General features: G+C 36.0%; 2 protein-coding genes and 2 long non-coding RNA genes across 5 annotated transcripts in view; 3 read left to right on the top strand and 1 right to left on the bottom strand.

Moving 5' to 3' along the window:
• Nucleotides 1–284: 284 nt before the first annotated feature.
• clic4 (chloride intracellular channel 4) lies at nucleotides 285–10,875 on the top strand. The gene is made up of 6 exons (XM_077731684.1): nucleotides 285–605; nucleotides 6,562–6,671; nucleotides 8,528–8,653; nucleotides 9,061–9,167; nucleotides 9,300–9,481; nucleotides 9,724–10,875. Exons 1-6 carry the CDS (start codon nucleotides 537–539, stop codon nucleotides 9,886–9,888), a joined length of 759 nt encoding a protein of 252 aa, XP_077587810.1. The 5' UTR covers nucleotides 285–536; the 3' UTR covers nucleotides 9,889–10,875.
• A 2,121-nt stretch (nucleotides 10,876–12,996) lies between these two features.
• On the top strand, nucleotides 12,997–21,920 carry LOC144206481 (uncharacterized). Its single transcript, XR_013328373.1, has 3 exons — nucleotides 12,997–14,052; nucleotides 15,013–15,285; nucleotides 21,791–21,920. It is a non-coding gene; the product is annotated as an uncharacterized LOC144206481 (long non-coding RNA).
• A 732-nt stretch (nucleotides 21,921–22,652) lies between these two features.
• Nucleotides 22,653–25,466, top strand: LOC144206441 (uncharacterized). Its single transcript, XR_013328358.1, has 2 exons — nucleotides 22,653–22,722; nucleotides 24,369–25,466. It is a non-coding gene; the product is annotated as an uncharacterized LOC144206441 (long non-coding RNA).
• runx3 (RUNX family transcription factor 3) overlaps nucleotides 23,466–26,910 on the bottom strand; it is an 82,118-nt gene continuing 78,673 nt past the window's right edge. For both annotated transcript variants that reach the window (XM_077731433.1, XM_077731432.1), the window contains exon 8: nucleotides 23,466–24,873. In XM_077731433.1, the coding sequence (XP_077587559.1) occupies nucleotides 24,404–24,873 (470 nt within the window). In that variant the 3' untranslated portion in view covers nucleotides 23,466–24,403. The remainder of the gene's footprint in view (nucleotides 24,874–26,910) is intronic.

Raw genomic sequence — 26,910 nt, 5'->3', positions numbered from 1 at the left:
AATGTCTAAGAAACCAAATGAAACATGTCTAAAAATTATAAGTGAAATTATAAACTTTTGCAGGAGTAAATAACCCAAAAGATGAGTTCAAGTACATGTAAAAAAAAATTGAAAAACTATTCCCTTTGCATTTGCACAGAAAAGATCAACAAATGCATATCCCTTTTATTATTATTATCCATAGTATTTTACTGGCTTTAACTTTACAACTTTTCTATTTTGGACGCAAAGTGCTAATCTTTCCCATTTTTTTCCGAGGACTCATCGCTTTCCAGTGACGTCATCCCAACTCGTAACGAATCCGACGGACGGACGATCGACACCAGAACGCAACAGTGCGCCCAGCCCAACCCAGCCCAGCCTCACTCTATCTCATCGGCTTTTGTAATCGCCAGCAGCCGCTGACGGCTCTCCAGCCAGACCAAGTGCAGCGTGGACCGCAAGTCCCCCAGATCGGCAGTTTACATCGGGCGTGGTAGATCTGAATAAAAGTCCTTTCTCCTTCCAGCTAAACTTCGAAGAAAGTAGCGGTCGCCATGTCACTGTCGGTACCGCAGAACGGCGTCAAGTCGGACAACGAGCCTGTTATTGAGCTGTTCGTCAAGGTAAGCTCCCGATCGCGCAAATTGTGGATCATATATGGGTTTAAAACAACTGGACTCTGCTCGGATCGGGATTTTTTGGGGGGGGATCGCCACCGCTGGATGAATGCGATGTTAGCCTTTTGCCATGTGGTGGGCTGGAACCATTTCTCGGGGTAGCGTCACCATGTCCACCGGCTATTGTCTGCTTTAGTGGAGCCTTCCAGCAATTAGAGCGCCATACATTGGTCACCCCCGCGGTGACATAATGGAATGGTCTGACCTCCCTTATGGGTAACGAGGCTATGCCATCAGATGTTGAAATTTAGGGGTGAATTCATCACTTTTCCAAACAAAGAGTGCCGTTTCCATAATAACTTGCATTGTTGGTGGCGCTTGATTATAATTATTCAAGGCGATGATGTGCACAATTCCCTTCATTTTCAGTGAAATCGCGACTTTTCATTGTTTTTTTGCGTTTACTTAAGCAGAGCGGCTGGATTTGAATGTTTGGCGCATTGGATGCTGCGTTCAATGACAAGCCAGTGGTCATGTTGAACTGGACTAACATATTTGAATTTTTAGGCATAGGTATATGTTCATTAATATGGGCGATCCTTTATTAAATTCATCAAAAAAAAACACAATTGGACGTCTATTATCGTTAATGGCATTGAAAGTGTTTAGATGGGCTAACATAGGCTTTATGAGAGAATAACACATCACTGTTAACCCTAATTTAGGCTGTTTTTTATTGGATTTACAACTGCAATTAGGTTCAAATGTATGGAAAAAGTGTTGCTGATGTAAATCGTGGCTTTTGTTGGGGAAGACTTTGTAGGAAAACATTGCTCTCTGAGTCTACTGGAGAGATGATGTCATCCATGGGTCAAGTTTACACATCATGTGGCCAACTATTTCCTTCTCCGCCTCCTTCCTTGGACTGTGTACTCTTCTTGTATATGCGATGGAAGGCTGGGCACTATTTGACTAATCTGTCATAAAAAAGTATCATCCCTTTCCCATTTTAGATATAATATTTCGATTTTTTTTATGGATTAAAAGAACTGGATTAAAAGCCCTGAATATTCAGTTTTTTGTAGATCTAAAACTGTTTATTTTAGCTTTTTTAGATATATTTTTCGATTTTACAAGATGATTTTTGAACTAAAAATGATAAAGAATTTGATGATTTACTTTCCCGGGCCACACAAAAGGATGCAACGGGCCAGATTTGGCCCCCGGGCCGCCACTTTGACACCAGTGTCTTAGGGTTACTGTGGATACATATTGGCCTCATTTCTATGGGTAACTAGAACACATCCCAAATGACTTCCACGTACACCTTGGATTGGTCTCAATTTAACTAGACATGCAAAAAAGTTGTCCACATTCTCACTTTTTATTTAAAGTATTCTCTTAATGTACTAAGTAGCATATTTTGGCAATGTGAGAAGAAATTGGAAGTACCCGGAAAAACACATGGAAATACCACTCGCATAGATTCAAATTAAGATTCAAGAAGTAGTTTATTACAACGTTTATTTTGATATCATATAAACAAACCTAATAAGCAAAATCAGACAATAGGAAGCTCAAACAAAACACCGGACATAAAAATCATTGTTCCTCTCTTATATTGCGTAAGACGGTTAAATTACATGTTTGTTTGATGAAATAACTTGGCTAAAATGCAGTGTCCGCATTAATAAAATGACGAAAAGTCCAACCAGCTTCTATATTAGAAAATACAACAACAAAAAAAGATCATACAATAGACAAGATAAATAAATTGGTATCAGTTTGCAACGTGTGATCATGTGACTTAGTCTTGTGATATACTTTTTTACTGCAAACATAATAACCTTGGTCTTGCATGACTGCAATTTGTGCCTTACTTATAAATCATTTCAATGTTTTTAACTAGAAGCCATAAACATTTTCATCATGTATATGTTTTATTCTCTCTCCCTTTTCAATAGCTACAGTTAAAGCGACATACACCATGAAATTGTCAACACATCCTAGTACTATTTTATGGTGTTGACCCAATGGGTGAATTATATTGTGATGTACTTGCTGCTTCAATTTAATGTACTGTATTTTCACTAATACAAGGCGCACTGAATTATAAGGCACACTGTCTATTTTGGAGAAAATTTAAGACTTTTAAGTGCGCCTTATAGTCGTGAAAATACAGTACCTGGTAAGTAAAAGAATGTAGTATTTTGTTGTTAAAAGTATACACGATAGCCAAATTTACAGCTGGACAGTTCCACGTCGACCTTGAAAAAGATATTAACGTATAATGTAGTGACGTCTCATTCAAAATTTCCACTGCAAGTGATTTTTTTTAAAGTACCTCGGCACAGTAGTTCTGTGTTCAACTAGAAGTTAAGAGCTTTCCATTGAGTAATGTAAACATTAGTCAAAACTTTTGTGGCTATTATTACTCCCATGGAATAATTGGTCAATTTAATCCAGACATAAGTGCTTAATGCATTATTGAAGTGGAGATAGGAAATAAACTTTAGTGTAATTTGGAGTTTTCTAATTCTAATCTAAATTATAGTCTCTAGTACCAGATTATAGGATAAATTCTGAGGTCAGTTGTAGATGGGCTACATTCCACTGTACTGTAATATGTACCTCTACATACAAAATGTATTGTTTTGCAGTAGTGGTTTTGTAATTTGGATTTGAAAACAAATATTCCACTGTTCTTGAATTCACTTTTTTGGCTGCCAAAGTTAAAAATGATTAAGTTTACACACTTAAAAAACAGTGTTAGAAATCTGTGATGTCATATTGTGATTGAAGGGATTTAGTCAAAGGGAGAGCAATTCTATTGCGCTACTTTCAAAATAAAATGCATAATGCCAAAAAGTGTATTAACGTTTTAGGGGATATTTTGCTTTTCGGAACTTGAATTGCTTTTGTATCTTGGAACAAAGATTTCCCATTGTAATCAGACTATTTCATAAGTAGAGGCACTACTACTCTGATTTTCTATTATTCACTTTTTAATATTTATTACCATGCTAAATCTATGAGCTTGCAGAGAATTCAGGCAAAAGGGAAGAAGTATGCTCTTGTAATTGCTATTGAGGCGCTTGTCCCAAATGGAAATCCCTACTGCATGTCATATCTCGAAAGATGAAAGCTGCTGAGTACTTCATTTTCAGCTCCTTATTCGGTCAAAATGTGGCCTGGACTTGTTGAGCCGTCCACCCAATTTTAGACTATAAAGTGTGTTGGCTAAGGGGAGGGAATTGGGGGGGTCTTGGCTTTTCAAGTTACTAAATTTAGACTGTGAGCGTAGACTTGGGTGGACCTTCCCTTGGCTCAAAAGCCATCATTGTTCTGCAACTTTGAGGCCCAAAATGTGGTCTGTATTAGGCTTTGAAAATGATTTTTAATTCTTATTGAAGATGGAAGGTCGATAAGATAGTGAAGTTAAGTAACTTTTTAGGTCCATGTTTTTGAATTTCATGGGAAATTATAGATGAAATTGAAGAAAATTCATATTATTTGGCAATAAAGTCCATAATGTTTCATGAGTGAATAAAATACCATTTTTTTAGGGTTATTGTGCTATCAAAACTCTTGAGTTTAAGATTTTTTTTGAGAAATTCTGGGTAACCGTTGCTCATTTTCAGACTTAACGGTAACTTAAGTTCTAACTAGGTTAAACATTAATTTTGCTCTTATTATTCATCCCTGACTTATTTTTATGAATCCATAAAGTCAAAAAAACAATATCAAAAAACCCGGTAACCTTGTAAAATGATCCAAAAAACAAAAATGCATGAATCCGAGTTTTAAACACAATTCTGGTTAGTATTTTATGACCCTTAATGACCATGTTTGACAAAGAAAACCTGGTACAATTCTTTTTTTTTTTTTACTTCTAATGAGCAAGCTTAAGCATGACTCACACTCTCCATCCATTCAGTAGCCATATCCTTTTCCTAATGTTGATCTAAGCTTGTCAGACTGTTAGCAATCATGACGTGTCTTGAGTTGCCTCGCATTTAAATATTGCCTATTTTGTACATCAGACACTTTAGTCAAGGATGATGTAACTGTCTGCAATACTTGCCCAGCCAGATCTTTTCTAGGCAAACAATAGGCAAAAGCCAGTCCTATTTCTTCTACTTCAGGGAAAAATCTTCTTCCTTCCCAGTTGTGAACTTTAAAAGGACTTCCAAACAAATGTCTTGTCTTGTCTCCACGTTTTGTTGGAGTTTGAACTAAAGCCTCACTTCAACAGTCTGCCAGGAACGGAATGGTGACGTGCCGAAACTCCCGAACAAAAACAGCTTTGTGTTGTTTCTGTATAGAATGTTCTGTAGGAGCTCTTTTTCAATGTCAGGCTTTTTTTTAGCCAAGCTCAGATCTTCCGAGCAACCTCGATGGAAGGCCTACCATTTATTTTCTGATACCTTCACAATCCACAATATAATGGTCTTACCTATTTCTTCATCTGAATTACCCCCAAAGGATCATGGGCAATATTCCCTCAATTTTTTTGTTGGTCTGGGCAGAAAGACAACATCCCTAAGCAGGTTCATGTCAATATTCCCTCTATTTTTTCATGTAAAACATGCTGTAAAACACAAAAAACATAAGAGTGGACAGAGCTACTACCACTGGCTGCCACGTAAACAGCGCCATCATGGGGAAAGGAGTATAAAAATAAAAAAAAACATTTTATTTACTGCACGCCATATAATAGCTGCTGCGCAGAGAAGACGAGTAGTGCGCAATTGCAGAGGGAACATTGATTATGGGATTTAAATTTGACTTTTAAGTCTTCTAAATGAGAACACAGCTTTCTGAAGTTCAACCTGACCAACAACATCATAACATAAAGTAAACAAAGATCTTTCTTTGACGGGTCCAATAGGACATTTGTGGAATAGTTTGTCCCTCCTCCCGTCCAATCGCAAACCCAGACCCCCCTAGACTCAACAGAGGGGCCCAGAATGAGGGGAGAGGACTGCAAGAACTGCAATAACGTCCTCTAAGGACTCTTTCTTAGTTCTTCCCAAGTTGTATTGATTATTCCTCCTTGCCTGTCAAATTTGTACTATCTGCCTTTTTTAATGCTTCCCCATTTGCTATAATTTTCTTGTCTATCTGCCCTATTTGTCTTCAGTAGTAGAACTTCATTCGATTCTACCACAGCTGCGATAAGAGCTTTATATAGAAAACGTGGAGTGGACAGTGTCATTATCAGCTGCTCTTGGTTTTTTAACGAGGTCTTGGCTTTGCAAAAAAAATAGAATTGCCACTATTTTGATTCATTTGTGTAATGGTCAAGATCACTTATTTTTGCAGCATTGACAATGTGCATGTGAATGTAACATATAAACAATTTTTTTGTTGCAAAACTATAGTCTAAAATCAGTACATGACAAGGTCTTTGCAAACAGTGTGAAAAAATTAAGGCGTAAATTGCAAGGAAGGATAATTCTGCAAAAAATTGGACTTACAGTTGTTTGTGTATGGTTAATGCAATGGAAGTTCAACCTTTCATTCATACATTTGCAAAACTGGGTTGTATTGAATTGTGAGTGAAAGGTGTCATAGGGGACAGTACAATGGAAGCCGGCAGATAAAAGTGTGTGTGTGTGTGTGTGTGTGTGTGTTAAATAGAGGACAACAGCAGACAGACTGTTCACACCAAAAAGGAATTTGCAAACAAAGTCTTCCATTCATACACACATTTGAATTTTGATATTTTCTATATTTAGCTATTCATTAACATGGTTATGTTAAAAAAAATATCAATCTTCCCTTTTTATGTTTTGCCCAGTCATATATTTGAGAAAATTGTCTTTGCAATATTCGATTTGTGTTAATTCTGTGGCGGAAATGAGAGATTTTGGACTGAAATGATTGCAGATAATGTTGTGGGATGTATTTTTATTATGAATAGCATGTTTCTGATTTAAATTTTCTGTGTTTATTGTAGGCCGGAAGCGATGGAGAGAGTATCGGAAACTGTCCTTTCTCCCAACGACTGTTTATGATTCTGTGGCTTAAAGGTGTTGTCTTCAATGTCACTACCGTGGACCTCAAAAGGTACGTCCCTTTTTCTGACAAATACTGATGTAACTATACTAAAATGGAAAACAACAGGCTAAATAACATCTGTTAACATGAGCTTTTCAGAAGAAAAAAACTGGATGTCGAACAAAGTGCGCCTTATAGTCCAGAATATACATCCTGTAAATTATTAGACTCTGACTATAAGCTGCATCCACCAAATGTTATTCAAGAAAACTAAGAAGAACAATTTGTAGTCTGAAAAGTAGTATTTTGTTGAGTCTAATGGGTGTGTTTTGCCCCGTTATCTGGGGACTTTTGAAATACTTTGATGTGGCCCCACCCTTGACATGATGACTGCCTCCCCACTGTTTATTTGGTGTTCCCATGACCCTTTCCCAGACTGAAGAAAAGTGGGAAAACATGCACCCAAGCTCTTAAAATGCAACAGATTCAACACACTCACTGCCCATTTAACTCATTGTTTTTTATTTTTTATTTTCTATCATCACACAATATTAGAATATTCCTCCCATTTTCTAATGACATAATGGCCATTGTAATTGTTGCATCTGATAACTCTTGGCTTTTGAATAATGTATGGACAATTGGATGTAGTTTTACACCCAAGATCTGTAAAGGGATATTTGCACAGCAATTTGCATTGAGTGCACTCAACCTTAGCTTCTCCCTGGGAGGGATGTGTCATTTAATACAGTTTAGTCAAATCATGTAACGTAAAAGGCAATGGAGGATGTTACTTAGTAGTTCCTGTAACAAAACTCTATTATAAAATAGCCATATTTTTCTTTAAAAACTCATTTGAGAACACAAGTTTTTCACTGACTGTCAAAGTAGCAAATTATTTCAAAATAAGGCTTGTTTACTGTGTGTGGGTGTGTGTGTATATATATATATATATGTATATTTGTGTATATATATGTATATTTGTGTATATATATGTATATTTGTGTATATATATGTATATTTGTGTATATATATGTATATTTGTGTATGTATATATATATATATATATATATATATATATATATATATATATATATATATATATATATATATATATATATATATATATATATATATATATATATATATATATATATGTATACATGTGTGTACATGTGTGTATATATATGTATATGTGTGTACACGTGTGTACATGTGTGTACATGTGTGTACATGTGTGTACATGTGTGTACATGTGTGTACATGTGTGTACTTGTGTGTACATATGTGTACTTGTGTGTACATGTGTGTACATGTGTGTACATGTGTGTACATGTGTGTACATATATTAATATTGCCTGAAATGACCCATGTTTTTGTGAAATATTTAGTATAAAGAATGAAGTAAGGAGCGTGATATCATTGGCCAAGGGTGGCACTTCCCTACTGCATGCCACAGGGTTGAAGTTATTTCCTGTTTTTGTATTCATGGAGGCCTTGTGACAAATCTTAGGCTTTGTACTTTCTACCTCAATTTGAGCTATTAGTCTATTCTCCAGGGTGTTTGACAATATAGTATATAATATGTGACTGTGTGTGTGTGTGTGTAGACACTCATTATTCAACACATGCTCATTTTTTTGTTTGCGTGTCAGTGTCATCTGCCAACAAGGACATCTGGTTTGAAATGCAAATGTGAGCGCGAAGGTCACAGAGACTCACAAACTCAATAATGAAAGACCAGGTGGTTAAAAACATCTGTTTTCGATCCATTGTCACAAAGTGTAACCTGTTTTCTGAAGACCATTCAAATGGTCACATTGTATTCATAGGAGTGTCGATTTGCAAATGTCAGGGTCCTATCAACAAAGCAGATGGTTTGGGTTTTTAATCTTCACCTCAAATCTTTTTTGCGTATCTTTCAGGAAGCCTGCAGATCTGCAAAACCTTGCACCAGGTACACATCCTCCCTTCGTCACCTTCAACGGCGAGGTCAAAACAGACGTTAATAAGATCGAGGAATTTCTCGAGGACATTCTCTGCCCACCCAAGTGAGCATTTTTTGGAGCTTTTCCATTAACAAGGAGCCTTAATATTGCCCAAAAACCAACAGAAATTAACCTGGAACCTCCTAAAATCTACCAAAAGCAACAAATGAACACAAATCATCCCAAAAATTGCCCCCCAAAAAATAACTAATCCAAATTCACAAGAAAAAATGTCTTTAAATACCTTGAAATGACAAAAACGTGACACAAAAATGATCTAATTGGCAACTATAAATCTCCAATTCACTTTGGATGCTCATTTTTTCAGTTCCATTCCCCAGTAAGTTAACTTTTTTGGGCCAAAAATAAACGGATCCAACCCACTATAAGATATAGTTAGCATGAATATGGCTGTTAACCAAACTTTGACCAAAATTGGACACTATTTCTAATCCCTGTATATATTTCAGGTACCTCAAACTTGGCGCCAGACACCCCGAGTCAAACACAGCTGGTATGGATATATTTGCCAAGTTTTCAGCCTTCATTAAGAACTCCAAACCAGATACAAATGAAGGTAAAAAACACTTTTTTTTTAGGTGAAGCAGCATATTTTTCTACACTGTTCACTTGATGAAATGCCTCCATCGTGTGGTTGATGAATATATCCCCAACCTTGAAGCACTCTTTGACCCACAATTCCATGCAGGACTAGAGCGCCAACTGCTGAGGACTTTGCAGAAACTAGACGAATATCTCCGCTCACCTTTACCCGATGAGATCGATCACAACAGCATGGAGGACGTCAAGGTCTCCCAGCGCAAGTTTTTGGATGGCGAAGAAATGACCCTAGCTGACTGCAATTTGCTACCAAAGCTTCATATTGTCAAGGTATCTACCACTTTAAATGTTGAGGTAAAGTCATTTAAAACATGCTTTAAAACACAAAAAAACATGAGAGTGGACAGAGCTACTGCTACTGGCTGCCTCCTAAACGGCGCCATCATGGGGAAAAGAGCAAAAAACAAGTTTGGATTTTATTTACTACGCGCCATATGATGGCTGCTGCGCAGAGAAGACGAGAAGGAACATTCCTTCTTATCTTCTGATATTAAAACCTGTACTTTTTTCAGGTGGTGGCCAAGAAATATCGAGGTTTTGACATCCCCAAGGAAATGACGGCTATCTGGAAGTATTTAAATAATGCCTATACTCGTGAAGAGTTCACCAACACCTGCCCCAGCGACAAAGAAATCGAAATTGCGTACCAAGATGTAGCTAAGAGGCTGGTCAACTAAGCTCCACCCTTCACGTGGACTAACCGAAACGCTAAGACGAGAAAAAGAAGAAAAAAAAACTCAACATATCTTTTTCATCCTCGTGAAAGCGAGTAGATCATTCTGAAATCATCACCTTTTGTATCCTTTGATTTGCCGATGATTTGTCAAGTGAGGAAACCGGCCGATTCTTAACAAGTGCTTATCAAAGGTCGGGATTAAGTGACCTTTGCCACCCCAAAAAACAAAAATGAACTCTAAGAAGCTTTTTTTTTTCTCAGTCTTTCGACTCGTCACATGTTCATTTTTCAGTATTTTTGACAGAGGCAAATCCAAACCTGGATTGGTGAAATAAGATCTCGTCATTTTTCAGGTACTGTAGATAACTGATAGCCAATCAGGTGGAAGTATTCCTACCTTTTTTACAGACTAAGAATTTAAGGTCTAATATCTTTATTTCATATGTAGCCTAAAACCATATCTTGCCTGGTGTGAGTTACCGTGGAAATGACGATGCCAAATAGGATTCTGTTTAACCCGTTTCCAAATCGAAGCTTGAGTAGCAAAAAATTAACGGTTTAGTATAAAAATCAATGTTTAAGTTATCCGTTAAATCAAATCAAAACAAAATCAAGCATCAAAACCATTTTTTTGTCTACTTTAAAGTAGCAAATAGCTAAAAAAAAAAAGTGCTTTAGCATAGCGCGATTATAATGAAAGTTTTCTACCACTTTTTTCATGTTTTGGTGAGGAGTCACATTTTGCTTCAAGGAATTGTAAATATTTTTCTTGTGTATATTTCATACATTTCACGGTCTCGGTTTGATGAAATGGGACAGATTGATATTTTAGATGACATTTCATCTCTGCTTTGCTTATTGCAGCAGGATCATTTTAAAATCGACATACCTTTGCCATTGCGTCGATATATAATATCAAATCTGTCTTGTTTTCGTTCATATTTTTCACCCTAAACACCAAATTTAAATAAACTTGTAATTGACAGTTTTATTGCCTTTCCACTATATACAATTAGATACAAGAATTACATCACACACACAAAACACACTTAAAACTCCGTTAAAACTTTAGGCCACTCCCACTATGAAAAAAAATGCATGCTAGGCTAATTGTATGCTAAATTTCTCTTAGTTATGAGTGTTTTTCTGGCCTGAAAAATGGTTAACACCTTAATAATATATGCATTTTTATTGTTTTTTTGTGCTCTAAACATCCATTTTTATTTAATATATCTCCAATTCATATTTTTATAACCATAATCCCCTCCCCATTAAGACAGTGGAACATTTTTCCTCATGGCATTTATATATATTTTTTCCCCTTCTGCACAGCTGCATTTTTGCACTTTGCAGGTTCTTTTTTATACAATACATTTATACAGCTGGTTAAATATTTACACTGTTGAAGTGGCTAGTTCAAGGGTACACACTGTGATAGTCTGGTTCAGTTTTAGGCCTGCAAAGTGCACAAAAAATCTTTACATATGGACTATGCTCATTTGATATGCTTACATTTAGAACCCATTTTTTGTGGTGGGCAACTAGGCTGACAAAATTAATTAATATGTAGAATTGACAGGTTTTTTTGATTGTGCTGAGCGATATAGATTATTTTTGGGAGATTAAAATTAGTACAAATCTTCTCTTTGAGCCTCTTAAGCACTAATTTTCTCTTGTAGTGGATTTTTCTACTACATTTATTTACAATTTTTTTAATCAGAAAAGAGACAAATATAACAATTGTTTTAACATTTAGTTTTTTTTATTCAAAAAACAAAAAGTAAATATTGTGTTTTTAAAATCTGTTTATTCAAAAAAGGGTAAAGAAGAAACATTTGAGATTTTTTAAAAAGAACATTTTAAACTAAAAACACAACAAAATGAAAAAATACAATTTGGAACAAAAAAAATGTAATTGCAATTATTGATTTAATATTCACGATGAATTTATATTCTACATTTGAATTTAATCATAACTTAGAAAGTCGGCACTTTCTTGGACCGCACACAATAATGTGGCGGCCCAGATTTGGCCCTAGGACCGCCACTTTAACACCTGTGGTTTAAACTATGCGATTGGCCGGCAACCAATTCAGGTTTTTTTTTCAGGATAGAACAAATCCAACTATTTTACTAAACTCTGTTCTAAATGTGTACTCCGATAGCCCGAGAGCATTTTTTTGCAACACAATGCACACGGTGTCCTTTTTTTGGCCCTTTCGGAAATGTTAGCCTTCAGACGTGAGTTACATTGGCATCACTGTTCTAAAGTTTTCATCTGCAGCTGGTTAGAAGAGTGCGAAGGAAGGCCTGCCTGCCCTGAACCTCCAGCAAAGGTGTATTTTTCTTTCAAATACCTTAAAATCATACTTGCTGTCATTAAGCCATCAATCATAATGTATTTCTTGGCCGCCACAGAAGGCTTTTGTCTAGTGAGCCTATAGAAGTCATAAATAACGCTTTGATAGCTCGGCACGACACATCAGGGCGCCTCGGGTAATTCGGAGTGGCACGTTGGTGGAAAGTACGAAACCTGAGAATACTTTTACGTTTTTTAAGCTCTTAAAATCATTTCAAATGTTCTTAATGTCAGAGTTTCAGCATCTGCTGTCAAGACTAGAATCAATGGCGTATGTGTTTTATAGCTTGTTTTATTTTTTTGGTGGGCGCGCTTAAGAAAAACACCCCAATTTTACTTTTCGGTAATAAACAATGTAATTTCGTAGACCAAATTATCTATCGGACCACCCAGTGGCGCAGTAATTTTGATTTTTTTCTATTCGGGCGCCATTAAGTGAAAGTTTTGTGATCAAAATTGCACTTTACTATTCGTAGTCTAACAAAATGGTGCTGAATTAGTTAAAAATGCCCCCAAAACCTACCAGAAATGCCCCAAAACCTACCAGAAAGTAAATCCAGAAATGCCCCCAAAACCTACCACAAACTAACCCAGAAACACCCCCAAAAGCTACCAAAAACTAACCCAGAAATGCCTCCAAAACCTACCAGAAACTAACCCAGAAATGCCACCAAAATGCACCACAAACAAACCCAGAAATGACCCCAAAACCTACCACAAACTAACCCAGAAATGCCCCCAAACCCACTATCACTTTTGCCCCAAAAATAGGCCCATCCGACCCCCTCGAAATCTCCCCGTCACGAAAACGGCCCGCCAACCCAACTCGAATTGAACACCCCTGATTTAACCCTTCCCAATTCTAGCGGTCTGATCTTTTTGGTGTCGCATCGACTCCCAAACCACCGAGTAAAAGCCCCGCTTATCGGGCCTACAGTCAACCAGTCAGGGTGGCTTTTGTGGGCTCACATTGTTTATTTTAACCCTCATTAAAATGTGGTGGGGTGGCTTTCCCTCTCAGGGGCTTGGTGGCTACTGTGGTAGAGAGATAGATAGGGGCTGTGGTAGACCCCCTTGGGCTGCTTTGCCCCCACCCCGACTGGCCACTCACCCCGTGCCGATCTTGTAGTTCCACCCTGTGGCGGAGCTGCGGTTAACTCCGAACATTCAAAGCTACCGCAGTACACCATATTTCCTCTAGAGGGCGCAAGAAACCACGTAATCTTGCCGTTTTTTTGTTTTTGTTTTGGCTCCGCGTCCTTTCAGCTGTCAGCACTTAACCGAGAAGCAAGCGCGAAGACGTTTGTCTTTGAAAGGGGGGGACAAAAAGACATGTGGGTGGTATAGCTTCAAAGTCCCACGTCCATAAAAGACATCTTTTAAAGTCTCGTGTCAACCGTACGCTTGTAAGACACTTGGTGACATCACGTTGGGGATTGTTTAGTCTCTTTGTGAGTGTACAAAAGCCGCCTGTTTTATTTTGTCTCTGACGGGAAAGCTGTTTGACATTAAAGACTTGGCAAGGGTTGGAAGCCACGCCCATTTCTTTAACTTTACCTGGCAGATTAGGTTTCTGAGGTTACATATCGAGCCTGCGGTGAATATCTTTGTTGAGTTAAGAATGACTGACACGTGCGTGGGTGGAAAATGGACATTTGTGTGTTCCTGGACCCAAAATTCTCTGGAATGGTAGAAACTGTGTTGTTATGTAATCTGCAATTCCAATGAAGTTGGGATGTTATGTCGATGGAAGGAAAAAGTTAGTGTCCCCATGTTGAAAAAACATATTGAGGAAAGAAAAATAAGGTAATTGGAATAAGTGGTCTATTCTGGGCCGGTTTTTGCCAATGTGCGCAACTGCTTAGGGCGCCATCTATTTGAAGGCGCATAAAAGCTCATTTCCATTTTTAATGACATTGATTTAAAAGGGGGGAAATAAGGAAATTTAATATACATCTATACTCTTCATTTTTATTTGATCCTAAAACAGAAAGTCTGCACTCATGATTTACTTACCCGGGCCACACAAAATGATGCGGTGGACCAGATTTGGCCCCCGGGCCGCCACTTTGACACCTGGTGTAAAACATCTAGTGTCAGTTAAGTAGTACTGCATTCTCTCTAAAATTTGGCAGTACATTTTTTTCCTCCCCATAGTTATAATTTCTTATGATGATGCCATTTTTCTACTTATTCAATTTGATATTTGTGGTGTAAAGTTGGTGCCTTTTTACATTGATGTTGATATGTTGGCACATATGTCCTCTTTTATAGGGTCAAAATTAGGGAGATTTCTTTTGTTTTTTGAACGGCTGCCTGGATCTCTTTCCAAAACCATCTTGTTTTTATAAAGGATGTGTGTGTGTGTGTGTGTGTGTGTGTGTGTGTGTGTGTGTGTGTGCATCCCACTCTTTTGCCTTTTTTGCAGGGAGCAGCACTGTGGTTTCACTGTTTCAAATCACTGTAATTATTGAGTCGGTCTGGCTTTCACATGCTGCTATATGATATTCTCCACATAATAATCTACCAAAAAACTCATTTCATAAATTTATATCATTAAAAAAATCTTTTCAATTTATTTCAACAACATTTAAACTCCTTTACAATTACTTTAGACCATCTTTACACCATATTTAAAGGGAATGAAAGGCTCTGCTTTGATTAGCTGCAAATTAATTCAACTGTAATTTTACTATACACTTGTATATTGTTGTTATTATTGTTATTGGTGGATAGTCCAGTCCTCAAGGACTGTTTTGGGTGCAGGTTTTTGTTCCAACCAAACCAGCATAGACGTTTTTAGCCAATTAGATTGCTGCTGAAACAAGAAGCACCTGACTGCAATTCACTGATTGCACTGCAATGATACCACATTTCTTCCATAGAGGTTGGAATGAAAGCACATTTTTTGTGGAATAGTTTGCCCACTTTTCCTTTAGAATTGTTTGCTTTTTTTCATCAGGATATTTTAGGGATCGGACCAAAAGGACATGGATGAAACCCCGGTGCATTTGTTACTTCTGAGAGTCAGCATTTTACGTGAGTAGCAATTTAGATGCTTTGTTTTTCAATTGTTTTAATAACCAACATGGCTTCAGTAAGCATTGTGTATTGACATTGCTTTGCATTGTTTCTATGATGTTAGTAGGAGGTCTCATTTTAGTGAATACTTTAATAGATACTTTATATACAGCATTTGTACTGTTGGCATATTTGCAACAGGAAAGTCTAGAGTTCTCTAATTGAATTGAATTTAATGTTTTTATTGTCATTATATGAGTACTATAAACACATTTCAATAACAAACAGACAAATAATCAATAATTATGTAAAATAATACTAGTATAAATATGAAATAAATAGGTAGTCAACATAATAAGTAATCACAACATAAGTTGGAAAGTGCACAAATAAAAAACAAATAATCCATAAATAATCAATAATTAAGTAACAAATATTAATAGTATAAATTTAATAAATAAATAGTCAACATAAGTAATCAAATCATAATTAGGCAAGTGCACAAATAATAAACAGGCAAATAATCCATAAGTAATAAATAATAGAGTATAAATAGTCACAACATAAAAAAATAAAGTAGGGAAGTGCACAAATAATATCAAACAAACAATAAATAATAATTGATAAATAACATGCAGGGCAGGGATGAATTAGACTGACTTAGACTTTTCTCAAGACAACAATTTTTTGCAAAGTAACTTTTTCGTGACCTTTTGACCCCAACGACAACCAGTAAGTTCATTAGCAATCGATCTGACATCCTTCAAGCTCACAACTAGGTTACGTAATTAGACTCCTTGTCTTGAGTGCCTAGTTTTACCCACCAAATGCCAATTCTCCCCGGATACGCTCTGTTTTCCGACCCTGCGTCTGTCTTTAATGCGGCAGTGTCTCTGTAATCCATCAAAATTTCTAGTTACCATATTTTTCCACCGAGAGGACTGTCACTTGCCGGGAAAGCCCTGTCTACACTTGGATGGTAAAAAGCTGCCTTGGCCTCTATTGCGGTTGCTTACAGTAACACAAGAAAAAAACGTGTACCTTGGACTGAGACATTTCAACATCCAGATTCGGTTTCTAGCATGTGTGGGTCTCTGGTTCAGGTCCTGGGAGGGTGTGCAGGGTGTTGAAAATCACCACAGACTTAGCGGTTCTCGAATTGTGGTTATGTCAGACCAGGGAATCAAGTGGAAAAGTTGGGGTCCATAGTAGTCCAGTAGCAGTTTTTTTTAATTCTTGCTGAGATTTTCCAGTTTTCTTAGTTTATCACCACTACCATCTGGACAGACGGACTTTATTTATCTGTGGCACTCCAGGACGTTGCTTGGACGTTTGGTCGCCGGTCTTTTGGTCCATTTTGGTTCCCAGTCAAATGGTGACAGAGAGATTACTGTTGAAACCAGCTCTCAAAATTATATTCATGAGAGAGAGTTTAATATCTAAGTACTGTTTAATATCTAAGTACTGTTTAATATCTAAGTACTGTTTAATATCTAAGTACTGTTTAATATCTAAGTACTGTTTAATATCTAAGTACTGTTTAATATCTAAGTACTGTTTAATATCCCAGTATTTTTAAGTATCGCAGTATTTTTTAGTATCGCAGTATTTTTTAGTATCGCAGTATTTTTTAGTATGGCAGTATTTTTTTAGTATGGCAGTACTTTTTTTAGTATGGCAGTATTTTTTAGTATGGCAGTACTTTTTTAGTATGGCAGTACTTTTTTAGTATCGCAGTATTTTTTTAGTATGGCAGTATTTTTTTAGTATGGCAGTATTTTTTTAGTATGGCAGTATTTTTTTAGTATAGCAGTATTTTGTTTAGTATAGCAGTATTTTTTTTAGTATCGCAGTATTTTTTTAGTATCGCAGTATTGTTTAGTATTGCAGTATTTTTTTAATATCGCAGGATTTTTTTAATATCGCAGTATTTTTTTAATATCGCAGTATTTTTTTAGTATCGCAGTATTTTTTTAATATCGCAGTATTTTTTTAATATCGCAGTATTTTTTTAATATCGCAGTATTTTTTTAATATCGCAGTATTGTTTTAATATCGCAGTATTGTTTTAATATCGCAGTATTGTTTTAATATCGCAGTATTGTTTAGTATCACGGTATGGGTTAATATCCGATTACTGTTTAATATCTAAGTACTGGTTTCAACAGTAACCAGTTACGCCCCAGAACAAATATTCCACCTAACACACTTAAATTAGAATAGCTGTCACCAAGTGACCATATTTACATCACATAGTCTGTCATTCCAACCTCTGACGTATTGTGTCTTTGCTAATATTGACCTACTTTTGCACTTCTTCATGACATTTCCATTGACGGGCTTCCAGTAGCTGCCCATAAACAGCATCTAAACCTGTAATAGCGCCACTGGCACTCAATTCTTGTAAACTATTTTACCACCCAAGCGTGTCCCGGGCCCCCCACCCTTCGATAGCTCTGGCAACCCAACCCAACCCCCTCTATCCACTACTCACACTCACCAGGCCGGAGGTAGGTAGGAAATCAAACCAATTACTGTTGTATTTAAAGAAAATTGGAGTAAGGCCGGAAAAGTGGGAGTATTTCCAGAAACCGCAAAAAGAAAACTTGCAAAGGCCACTGTTTGGCATAACATAGTGTGACTAGAGCAGAATGGAATGACACTTATTTGACAATATATAGTATATATATAAGAGTTTTACATTGACAGGGCTGGAAAAATGGCAACCCAAAGTCCAGATCTGCAAAATGTAATCAATTTTAAAATCAAATTTATGCCTAGTTTGTGCAGAAATTAGAGAAAATATTGTTTTTAAACTAAATGAATCCTTTCATACCAAATTGGTACATTTTTATCATTTTTAAAGGGTTAAGTTGGGCGTATCTTGCGGATTATAGAACGAAATACAGCATTTAAAATGTGTCTCTAAAATCCAATTTCTACAATCAATTAATTTCATAAGTAAAAGTATTACTTTACCCATCTTATGTCATAAATTAAGGTTTACTTCAATCCCAAGAAGATTTTTTTTCCACCTCCTGCTGTGATGTGATGGATTCTCCCTACTTTACCTCTCCCATGTCGCCCTCTGATCCGCCCCCTCAGTGTACTGTCATCTTTTTTGGAAAATCCCCTCATTAACAGTCCTTCAATGTAGCGTCTTTGTTTTCCGCCCCCTACCCAGCTCTCTTTGTTCTCTGGCCAATCTGGCCTTAAGATCTCCACACGTAAAAAGCAATTATTACAAAATATGAGGGCTCCCTATAGGACAAATGTTCTCACTTGGTCTTCCAACTTGCCTCTCAGGCACAAATGAAGGGAAATAGGAGGAAGGTATCCTATGTTTGTGGTTGTTTCAGTACTACAGATGTCAGATCAGATTTTTCTAATGTCAGATAAAGAGGGTCTTTCTATTAGAAAAGGACTTGGAAGCGATTTACCCAACTAAGATACAGGTGTCAAAGTGGTGGCCCGGGGGCCAAATCTGGCCCGCAGTGTCATTTTTTGTGGCCCGGAAAAGTAAGTTATGAGTCTGTCTTAGGATCAAATTAAAATGAAGAGTAAAGATTTATATTAAATTTCCTGATTTTGCCCCTTTTAAATCAATAATTGTAATTTTTAAACATTTGTGTTTTTAGTTCAAAAATTCTTTTGTAAAATCTAAAAATATATAAAAAAAGATGAAATAAACATTTTTTTAGATCTATAAAAAACTGAATATTCAGGGTTTTTAATTCAGTTCTTTTAATCCATTTATATAAAAAAAAATCTAAATTATATCTAATTCCACTGGAAAAGCCCAGTCAAATTAAACTTGTAATTTCTGAATCAATTTTTTTAGTTTAAAAATCATTTTGTAAAATCTAAAAATATATATAAAATAAGATAAAATAAACATTGTATTATACCTATAAAAAAAACTGAATAATCCAGTTCATTTAATCCAATATATCTAAAATAGTCCGGCCCACATGTTATCGAGTTAAATTTTCGGATATCCATCCAATAGTCTTCTTCATTTCTGTATGAACGCTAACATATGCCCCTTGGCCAATCCCAAGTGACTTAAAAAAACAGACTTTAACAATCATTCTCATTTGCTCGCACACTTGCGTGAAAACCGTCAGTGAGATAGAGCGATAGATAGAAACATTGTTTATGTGAACCACAATTTAACATGTTCCCCTGCCCCGAACAGGAAGTGAGGAGAGACCCTTCCCTCTGGGATTTCATATTTTTTCCCTCCATGCCGTTTTAGCCAAGACGCTAAAAGACGTCTGGCAGCACGTGGCGCTCATTTCCTATTTTTTGTGGGAGTAAAAAAGCAAAAAAAGACAATTATTATGTCATTTCTCATGATTATGCCTGGGAAATAACTGTATTGTTTCTGGGAATCTGACCTGCTTTTTAGTAAAACCATATTTTAGCTTGTTTTTAACCAAAAAAAACAACAATGACAAAGTTCTGTTCCGATTCATCTAAAGTACTCAATGAAGTACTTTTTGAGAGTAATTGGGGTAGAGACCCTAGTGGCCATTTTGTAACATAGCAATCTTAAATACCATCAGACATTTTTTTTTTTTTTTTGGTTTTAACCCGTGGGATTTTTTGGTGGTTTTCGGCCAATGGCGTATCATCGTTTGAGGAGTTTTAGTCAAGCTTTTCTGGTTTTGCGTTCCTGGAAATTTTATGCTTGAATGACCACATATTGAGGCAATATTCACATTAGTATTGGTATTAAAAAACAAACAAAAAAACTTAAAGGATAGTCATGCATTTTGTTTATATTTCGTTCCGGTTGTCGTCACAAGGGCGCCGGAGCTAAAGTACCTGGAGAAAACGTCAGAACCCATCGGGGGTTGAACCCTTGATCTCAAAACTGCGAGGCGGATGTGTTCATGTCGATTTTAGTTAAATTGACAATTCTTAAATGTAATATGACATTATTAATCATTTTATACAGAAAGGATTTTAGTAGACAACATGTTTAGATGGTTTAGAGGACTGGTGTGAAAGATGCGGCCCGGGGGCCAAATCTGGCCCGCCGCATCATTTTGTGTGGCCCGAAAAGTAAATCATGAGTGCCGACTTTCTGTTTTAGGATCAAATTCAAATGAGGAGTATAGATGTATATTACATTTCCTGATTTTCCCTTTTTAAACCAATAATTGTCATTTTTAAATCTTTTTTTTCTGTTTTAGCTCAAAAATCATTTAGTAAAATCAAAAAATATATTTAAAAAAATCTAAAATAAACATTGTTTTAGATCCATAAAAAACTGAATATTCAGGGCTTTTAATCTAGTTCGTTTAATCCATTTATATAAAAAAAATCTAAATATTATATCTAAAATGTATGTCAACTTTTTCCCCAAAACAATATTAGGTTGCCTAAGGACAGTGCCTATCCCAAAGTCCAATCAAAAGTCAATGGCGGCTTCCCATTTGAGTGCCCAATTGACCAATCATATCCCTTCAAAATAAAACACATAGATCAAAACTTAAACTACTTAAACGTGATTAGTTTTTGTTCTGCCAGTGCCTCTTCTGGCAGATCCTCCGGGTCCAATAAATGGCAAATCCACGGAGAGGAGCTCCACTGTGGGAACTCGGCAGTACCCAATCCTTCCGTCGTAACACTGAGTGGTCTCTATAGACCCGACATCGATGAGAAAAACTACCTTGGCTTCACGAACTAAGTTTCTTTCTCTCTTTCCGTTTCCCGTGTATTGTAGTAGTAGTCCTTGAAATGGCCACAGGCCGGCAGTTAGTGTGAGAACGCTGACATCACAGTTGTGGTGGTTTCTCAGCCACCATCATGGATCTGTGGGAATCTGTCTTTTGGACCGCGGCCTGCGTTCCCACCGCCGGTCCGCTTAGAAAATAGACTTCTGGTTGTGTACCATGTTTCCAAAATGAGCTGGTGCTAGCCCTAGTCTTCTCAAGGGTCTCATGAGAGGTCAGGCAAGGGTAGGGACATGGTCTTATAGGCTTGAGATAGACCTAGACTCAGACTTGGACTCAGACCTTACCTGGAAAAGAACTTTGTTTTCCTGCTCTTATGTTTTTTTCGTTGAAAAATAATATGCTTTACGCGTTATTGTATTGAACATTTTTCCTTGAAACATTTTTGCTGTGTTCAATTATAAAAGACCTCAAAACCCAGACATGGCGGCATTAAGTTTCAATATTTTAACTATTGCTAGATGGTATTGTTTTAAGCGCTAAGAAAATAATGTTGAAGAATGTAGCCATAAAGCCAAAAAAATTAACTTGGGTGGGATTTTGGGCACTTGGGTATGTTCACATTGTTGTAATACTTTCTTTATACTTTTTAATTATTAACAGACATTTAAGAAAGTGTATTTTTTATATGTATTGGTCAAAAATTAATGTTTTAATCTTTTATTTCTTGTAATATAGCAGAATAGGGCTTAGAATTAATGAAAAAAAAAGCTTGTTATTAGAATTTTTTGAATATTGGAACTTTTAATTCATTTTCTGAAATGCTTTGTCGTCATTAGGGTCGCAGAGGGTGCTGGAGCTCATCCCAACTGACCTGGATTTGAACTCAGGACCTCAAGAGCTGTGAGGCAGACATGCTAACCACTTGCACCACCTGACATTGGAAGTGGTTTGATAACCTGACTTTTTTGTAAGTAGACATATTTTTCATTAAATTAGCATAATTTGTACCACAAACTTAAATACTACCTTTTAAACACTTTTAAAATGATAAAAGTAATCTAATTTTCTAGGAAATATGTATGCAAAAAGATGAGTAACTTATTTATTAAGCTATTAATAAGACATTTTCTAATGAGGTTGAATTATGAGTGGCAGCTGAGTAAATGTACACAAAACTTAAAAATTTCAAATATTTTGTCTGGTGAAATCACCATTTTCATGATATTATAAATATATATAGTATAGGAATAAAAAATGATAGGGTGAGTAAGAAATTGTAACATTTGTTTTTAATTACAACTTTTAAAAACTACAATTTCTGCAAACTTTACAAGCACTCATATGGAAACATGGTTGATATTAATACATACAGGAATTCTTTAAATTAACATATCAGATGTACATGCTTTGAGCATACCAACAAAAAAAAAAACTTAAAGTTTTTGGTACGTTAAAAACAAAAAATAAGGAAATTCTTTTGAAAAGAAAACAAGTAGGTTTATGGCCCTCAATCCAATATAAATTAAAATACAATTCACTGGTACAATTTTTTGGCTTCCTCGTTTGACATTAAAAATCGACATAACTTTGACCACACATCTTCGACATCATTCACTATTTTTACATATGTAAAAGCGTCTTTTTTGGTGTCAACAAGTGGCGGTTGTCACTATCGCTGAGTTTTTTTCTTTTTTTCAGAATAAAAGTCTTTATTGGGAAGGATAAAGGGAAGATGCTTTCTTCTGGAGCCAGGAATGAGACATAAGATGTGAGTAACCCAGTCAACACCCTATATTAATCGTGACCGGACGTTTGGTCGCCGGATGTTTGGCCGCCGGACAGTTTGGTCGCCAAACGTTTTAGTGGCGACCAAAAGGGACCAAAAGACAGGCGACCAAACGTCCGAGACCTACAAAAGCAACCCTAATGGGCCCAAACACTCCACAAATTGGAATAGAAAGTTGCATAACATGCAAAAAAATGTTTGGCCCTTTAATCTCTTACATCGGAAGCAAAAATTCAGAGTCGTTGAGGAAGACAATTAGGCGTACCAAAAAATCTGGTGTAAATTAGTACAAAAACAACATTGCGAGCCATTAAGGCATCAACATTTTTACAGATTATTTGGAACTTTTATGTTTTTGCCACGTGTGTATGTGTGTGATGTTGATATTTACATGGATGTTTTTTTTAGCAAATATGTACACGGAAATGCACAAATGTTGCGGGATTGTAAATTAATGGTATAGTGCAAAAAAAATTAACATTTATTAGCTCTTTGGCGACAGTTGACGACAATATGCGTCCAATCTGTTTGGATTAGGAGGGTTGGCAGCCAATGAATAATCATTAATTCAATGAATATGAAGTGTATTAATGAGAAAATAAAAGGAGGCGGAGTGGGGTGTTGGCCAGAGAAAGAACTAATAGTTTTTTTTAGTCACTGGCGTCCAATCTATTTGAACTGATTGGACGCCAACAGGTGTAACACATTTAAATTCTTAAAGAACAAACATGATTGGACGTCTATCACTGTCAATGGCAAATTTGGGCAATTTAAGAGATTTAAAGGCTTGATTATTGATAAAAAAGTGGGCGTGGTTCGTACAGAATAAAGATTTTTAGTGCATCAAAGCTACATTGGAAGACAAAGTAATAACATTAAAGCTTCGTTTTCCTCATAATTTAGTTGCAATATATTACACCAATTCCAAAATGTATATTAAACAATAAAAACATGATATGCATATACTGTAAAAAATATATTTGTTAAAAAAAAAAAAAAAGGATGCAGAAAATATGCGTTAAGGTTTTTTTTCGGGAGTTTGCGCGCACGTTTCCTCCGAATTTGGCTCAAATAAATATCAAAAAGTAAACCGTGGCATCCAGTTTCAAAACTTAATTCGTACATGAGGACAAAAAAAAAATGGCTAAAAAATTTAGACGGCTAAAAAAAGAGCAAACCGTCTTGCGTACATTTTTTTGGAATAAAATTGTCCCGTTGGAAGTCGATTTCAAAGATGGCATCATCGTTATCTTCGCCATTTGCATAATAAATTAAGTTCATATGAGCATATAACGATGCTCTAAATGCAACCAGAATATTTTTGGTAAAATATTTGACATCATATTTTTTTTTGCATAATCCGAAGCCCAAAAAAGGTGACCGATCTTCATTTTGGACGTCTTAGTTCATGTCTAGTTGCTCTCCATCTTTTATCCAAAAAAAAAAAAAAACGTTCCAGCGTCCAATCCCAGCAAAACCTGAAAATGTCTTAGCGCAGTGCAAAAAAAAAAAAAAAAATCAGGCGGATTTAAACAAAAAATGTCTTATTTTCAGCAAGTGCTACAGAAAGACAAACATGCATGGTTATCTCTTGATTGGTAGGCTTCATTTGTTTCTTTTTCTTACAGGGTCTCGCTTTAGGGTTTTTTGTTCATGGTGGTCTTCAATAAGGTCTCCAAACGGATTCATCCAGGCGTCCCGAGGCGCTCATGGCGGTTGGAGAGTTGCTATGGCTACCATCAGCTTCCACACCCTCGTTCTGGGTGTTCAACCCCGCGTTCATCAGCCCGTTGGCGCCACCAGCGCCCGAAGCCCCCGAGCAGGAGAGAAGACGGGTGGGGGAACGTTCACCCCCGGCGTTTGCCACCATGGAGAACTGGTAGGACCCCGATCCGGTGCCGTAATACAGGTAAGAGTTGGATTGGAAGTTTTGGCTTTGGTTGTTGGAGTATGGCGGTGGTAGGTAGGTATGGTATCGGGTTGGAGCCGACATGCTAAGGCCGCCGATGCCTGTGCTGGAGGTGTTGGTGGGGTAAGGGAAGGCTCCTGGGTAATGTATGCGGGGGTCCGAGAAGCGTGGGTCGGTTAGGGGGGATGGGAAGGTGGTTCTTTGCTGGAATAGGTCAGTTGTTCCTGTGGGTGGAAAGCAAAATTGGAGGATGAGAAATAGTGGGATTTGGACCCAAACATGCCTGCACTTAAGTCAGGTAAGTGAACCTCTACACCACACATTTGCATGTTTTTAAACTAATATTTTGACGAAGTTGGGGTGAAATGTAAAGTTATGACTATGAAATGTGGTTAACAATTTTGGAGCACTTTGTCAATGTGTCAATGAAAAATCTACACTAAGTTTGGTTGAGCTAAAATTAAAGGTATTACTCAAAATATCAAATCTCATGTGCTAGAATGGTTGTTTCCACCAAGTGTGACCCTAGTGAGGATAAAGCAGTTCAGAAAATGGATCTTTTAGTGTAAATTTATTTTCGTACGTTAATAAGATGTTTTAATTAGGTTATTTTATCTTTGTTGTGTCCCTGGCTGAGTATATTATAGTTGATTTAAAACGTATTTGAGTAATGTTAAGCATATGTAAATAAAAAAGAATAATAAAATTTAGTTTGTATATGGAATTGTAACCAGCTGTCAAATTATATTTTATGTCAGTGTTTGAATGGACATTTTGATGCACAAATGTCCAATAAAGATGTGATTTATGACCCACAGCTCTGATCTTGATTTTCTTTTGTAGGAAGTAGAGTGGCCTGGAGGGTATTGAAGGAGCCAGTAAAAAAGTCCTACTATACTATGTCGTTTTTTTAAAGGTAAAAAGTCCGACCATACTATGTCGTTTTTTTAAAGTAAAAAAGTCCTACTATACTATGTCGTTTTTTTAAAGTAAAAAAGTCTGACCATACTATGTAGTTTTTTTAAAGTAAAAAGTCCTACCATACTATGTAGTTTTTTTTTAAGTAAAAAAGTCCTACTAAACTATGTCGTTTTTTTAAAGGTAAAAAGTCCTACCATACTATGTAGTTTTTTTAAAGTAAAAAAGTCCTACTATACTATGTCGTTTTTTAAAGTAAAAAAGTCCTACCATACTATGTTGTTTTAAAGTAAAAAAGTCCTACCATACTATGTAGTTTTTTTAAAGTAAAACAGTCCTACTAAACTATGTCGTTTTTTTAAAGGTAAAAAGTCCTACCATACTATGTAGTTTTTTTAAAGTAAAAAAGTCCTACTATACTATGTCGTTTTTTAAAGTAAAAAAGTCCTACCATACTATGTAGTTTTTTTAAAGTAAAAAGTCCTACCATACTATGTAGTTTTTTTAAAGTAAAAAAGTCCTACTATACTATGTCGTTTTTTAAAGTAAAAAAGTCCTACCATACTATGCAGTTTTTTTAAAGTAAAAAGTCCTACCATACTATGTAGTTTTTTTAAAGTAAAAAAGTCCTACTATACTATGTCGTTTTTTAAAGTAAAAAAGTCCTACCATACTATGTAGTTTTTTTAAAGTAAAAAGTCCTACCATACTATGTAGTTTTTTTTTAAAGTAAAAAAGTCCTACTATACTATGTCGTTTTTTTTAAGTAAAAAAGTCCTACTAAACTATGTCGTTTTTTTTAAGGTAAAAGGTCCTACCATACTATGTAGTTTTTTTAAAGTAGAAAAGTCCTACTATACTATGTCGTTTTTTAAAGTAAAAAGTCCTACCATACTATGTAGTTTTTTTTAAAGTAAAAAAGTCCTACTATACTATGTCGTTTTTTAAAGTAAAAAAGTCCTACCATACTATGTAGTTTTTTTTTAAAGTAAAAAAAGTCCTACCATACTATGTAGTTTTTTTTTAAAGTAAAAAAGTCCTACTATACTATGTCATTTTTTAAAGTAAAAAAGTCCTACCATACTATGTAGGTTTTTTTAAAGTAAAAAAAGTCCTACCATACTATGTAGTTTTTTTTAAGTAAAAAAGTCCTACTATACTATGTAGTTTTTTAAAAGTAAAAAAGTCCTACTAAACTATGTCGTTTTTTTAAAGGTAAAAAGTCCTACCATACTATGTAGTTATTTTTAAAGTAAAAAAGTCCTACTATACTATGTCGTTTTTTAAAGTAAAAAAGTCCTACCATACTATGTAGTTTTTTTTTAAGTAAAAAGTCCTACCAT

This window comes from Stigmatopora nigra, chromosome 13 (genome assembly GCF_051989575.1).
Source record: "Stigmatopora nigra isolate UIUO_SnigA chromosome 13, RoL_Snig_1.1, whole genome shotgun sequence".
NCBI classification, from domain to species: domain Eukaryota; kingdom Metazoa; phylum Chordata; class Actinopteri; order Syngnathiformes; family Syngnathidae; genus Stigmatopora; species Stigmatopora nigra.
The sequence above is the reverse complement of the archived record's forward strand: the minus strand, read 5'-3'. Positions and strand labels throughout refer to the sequence as shown.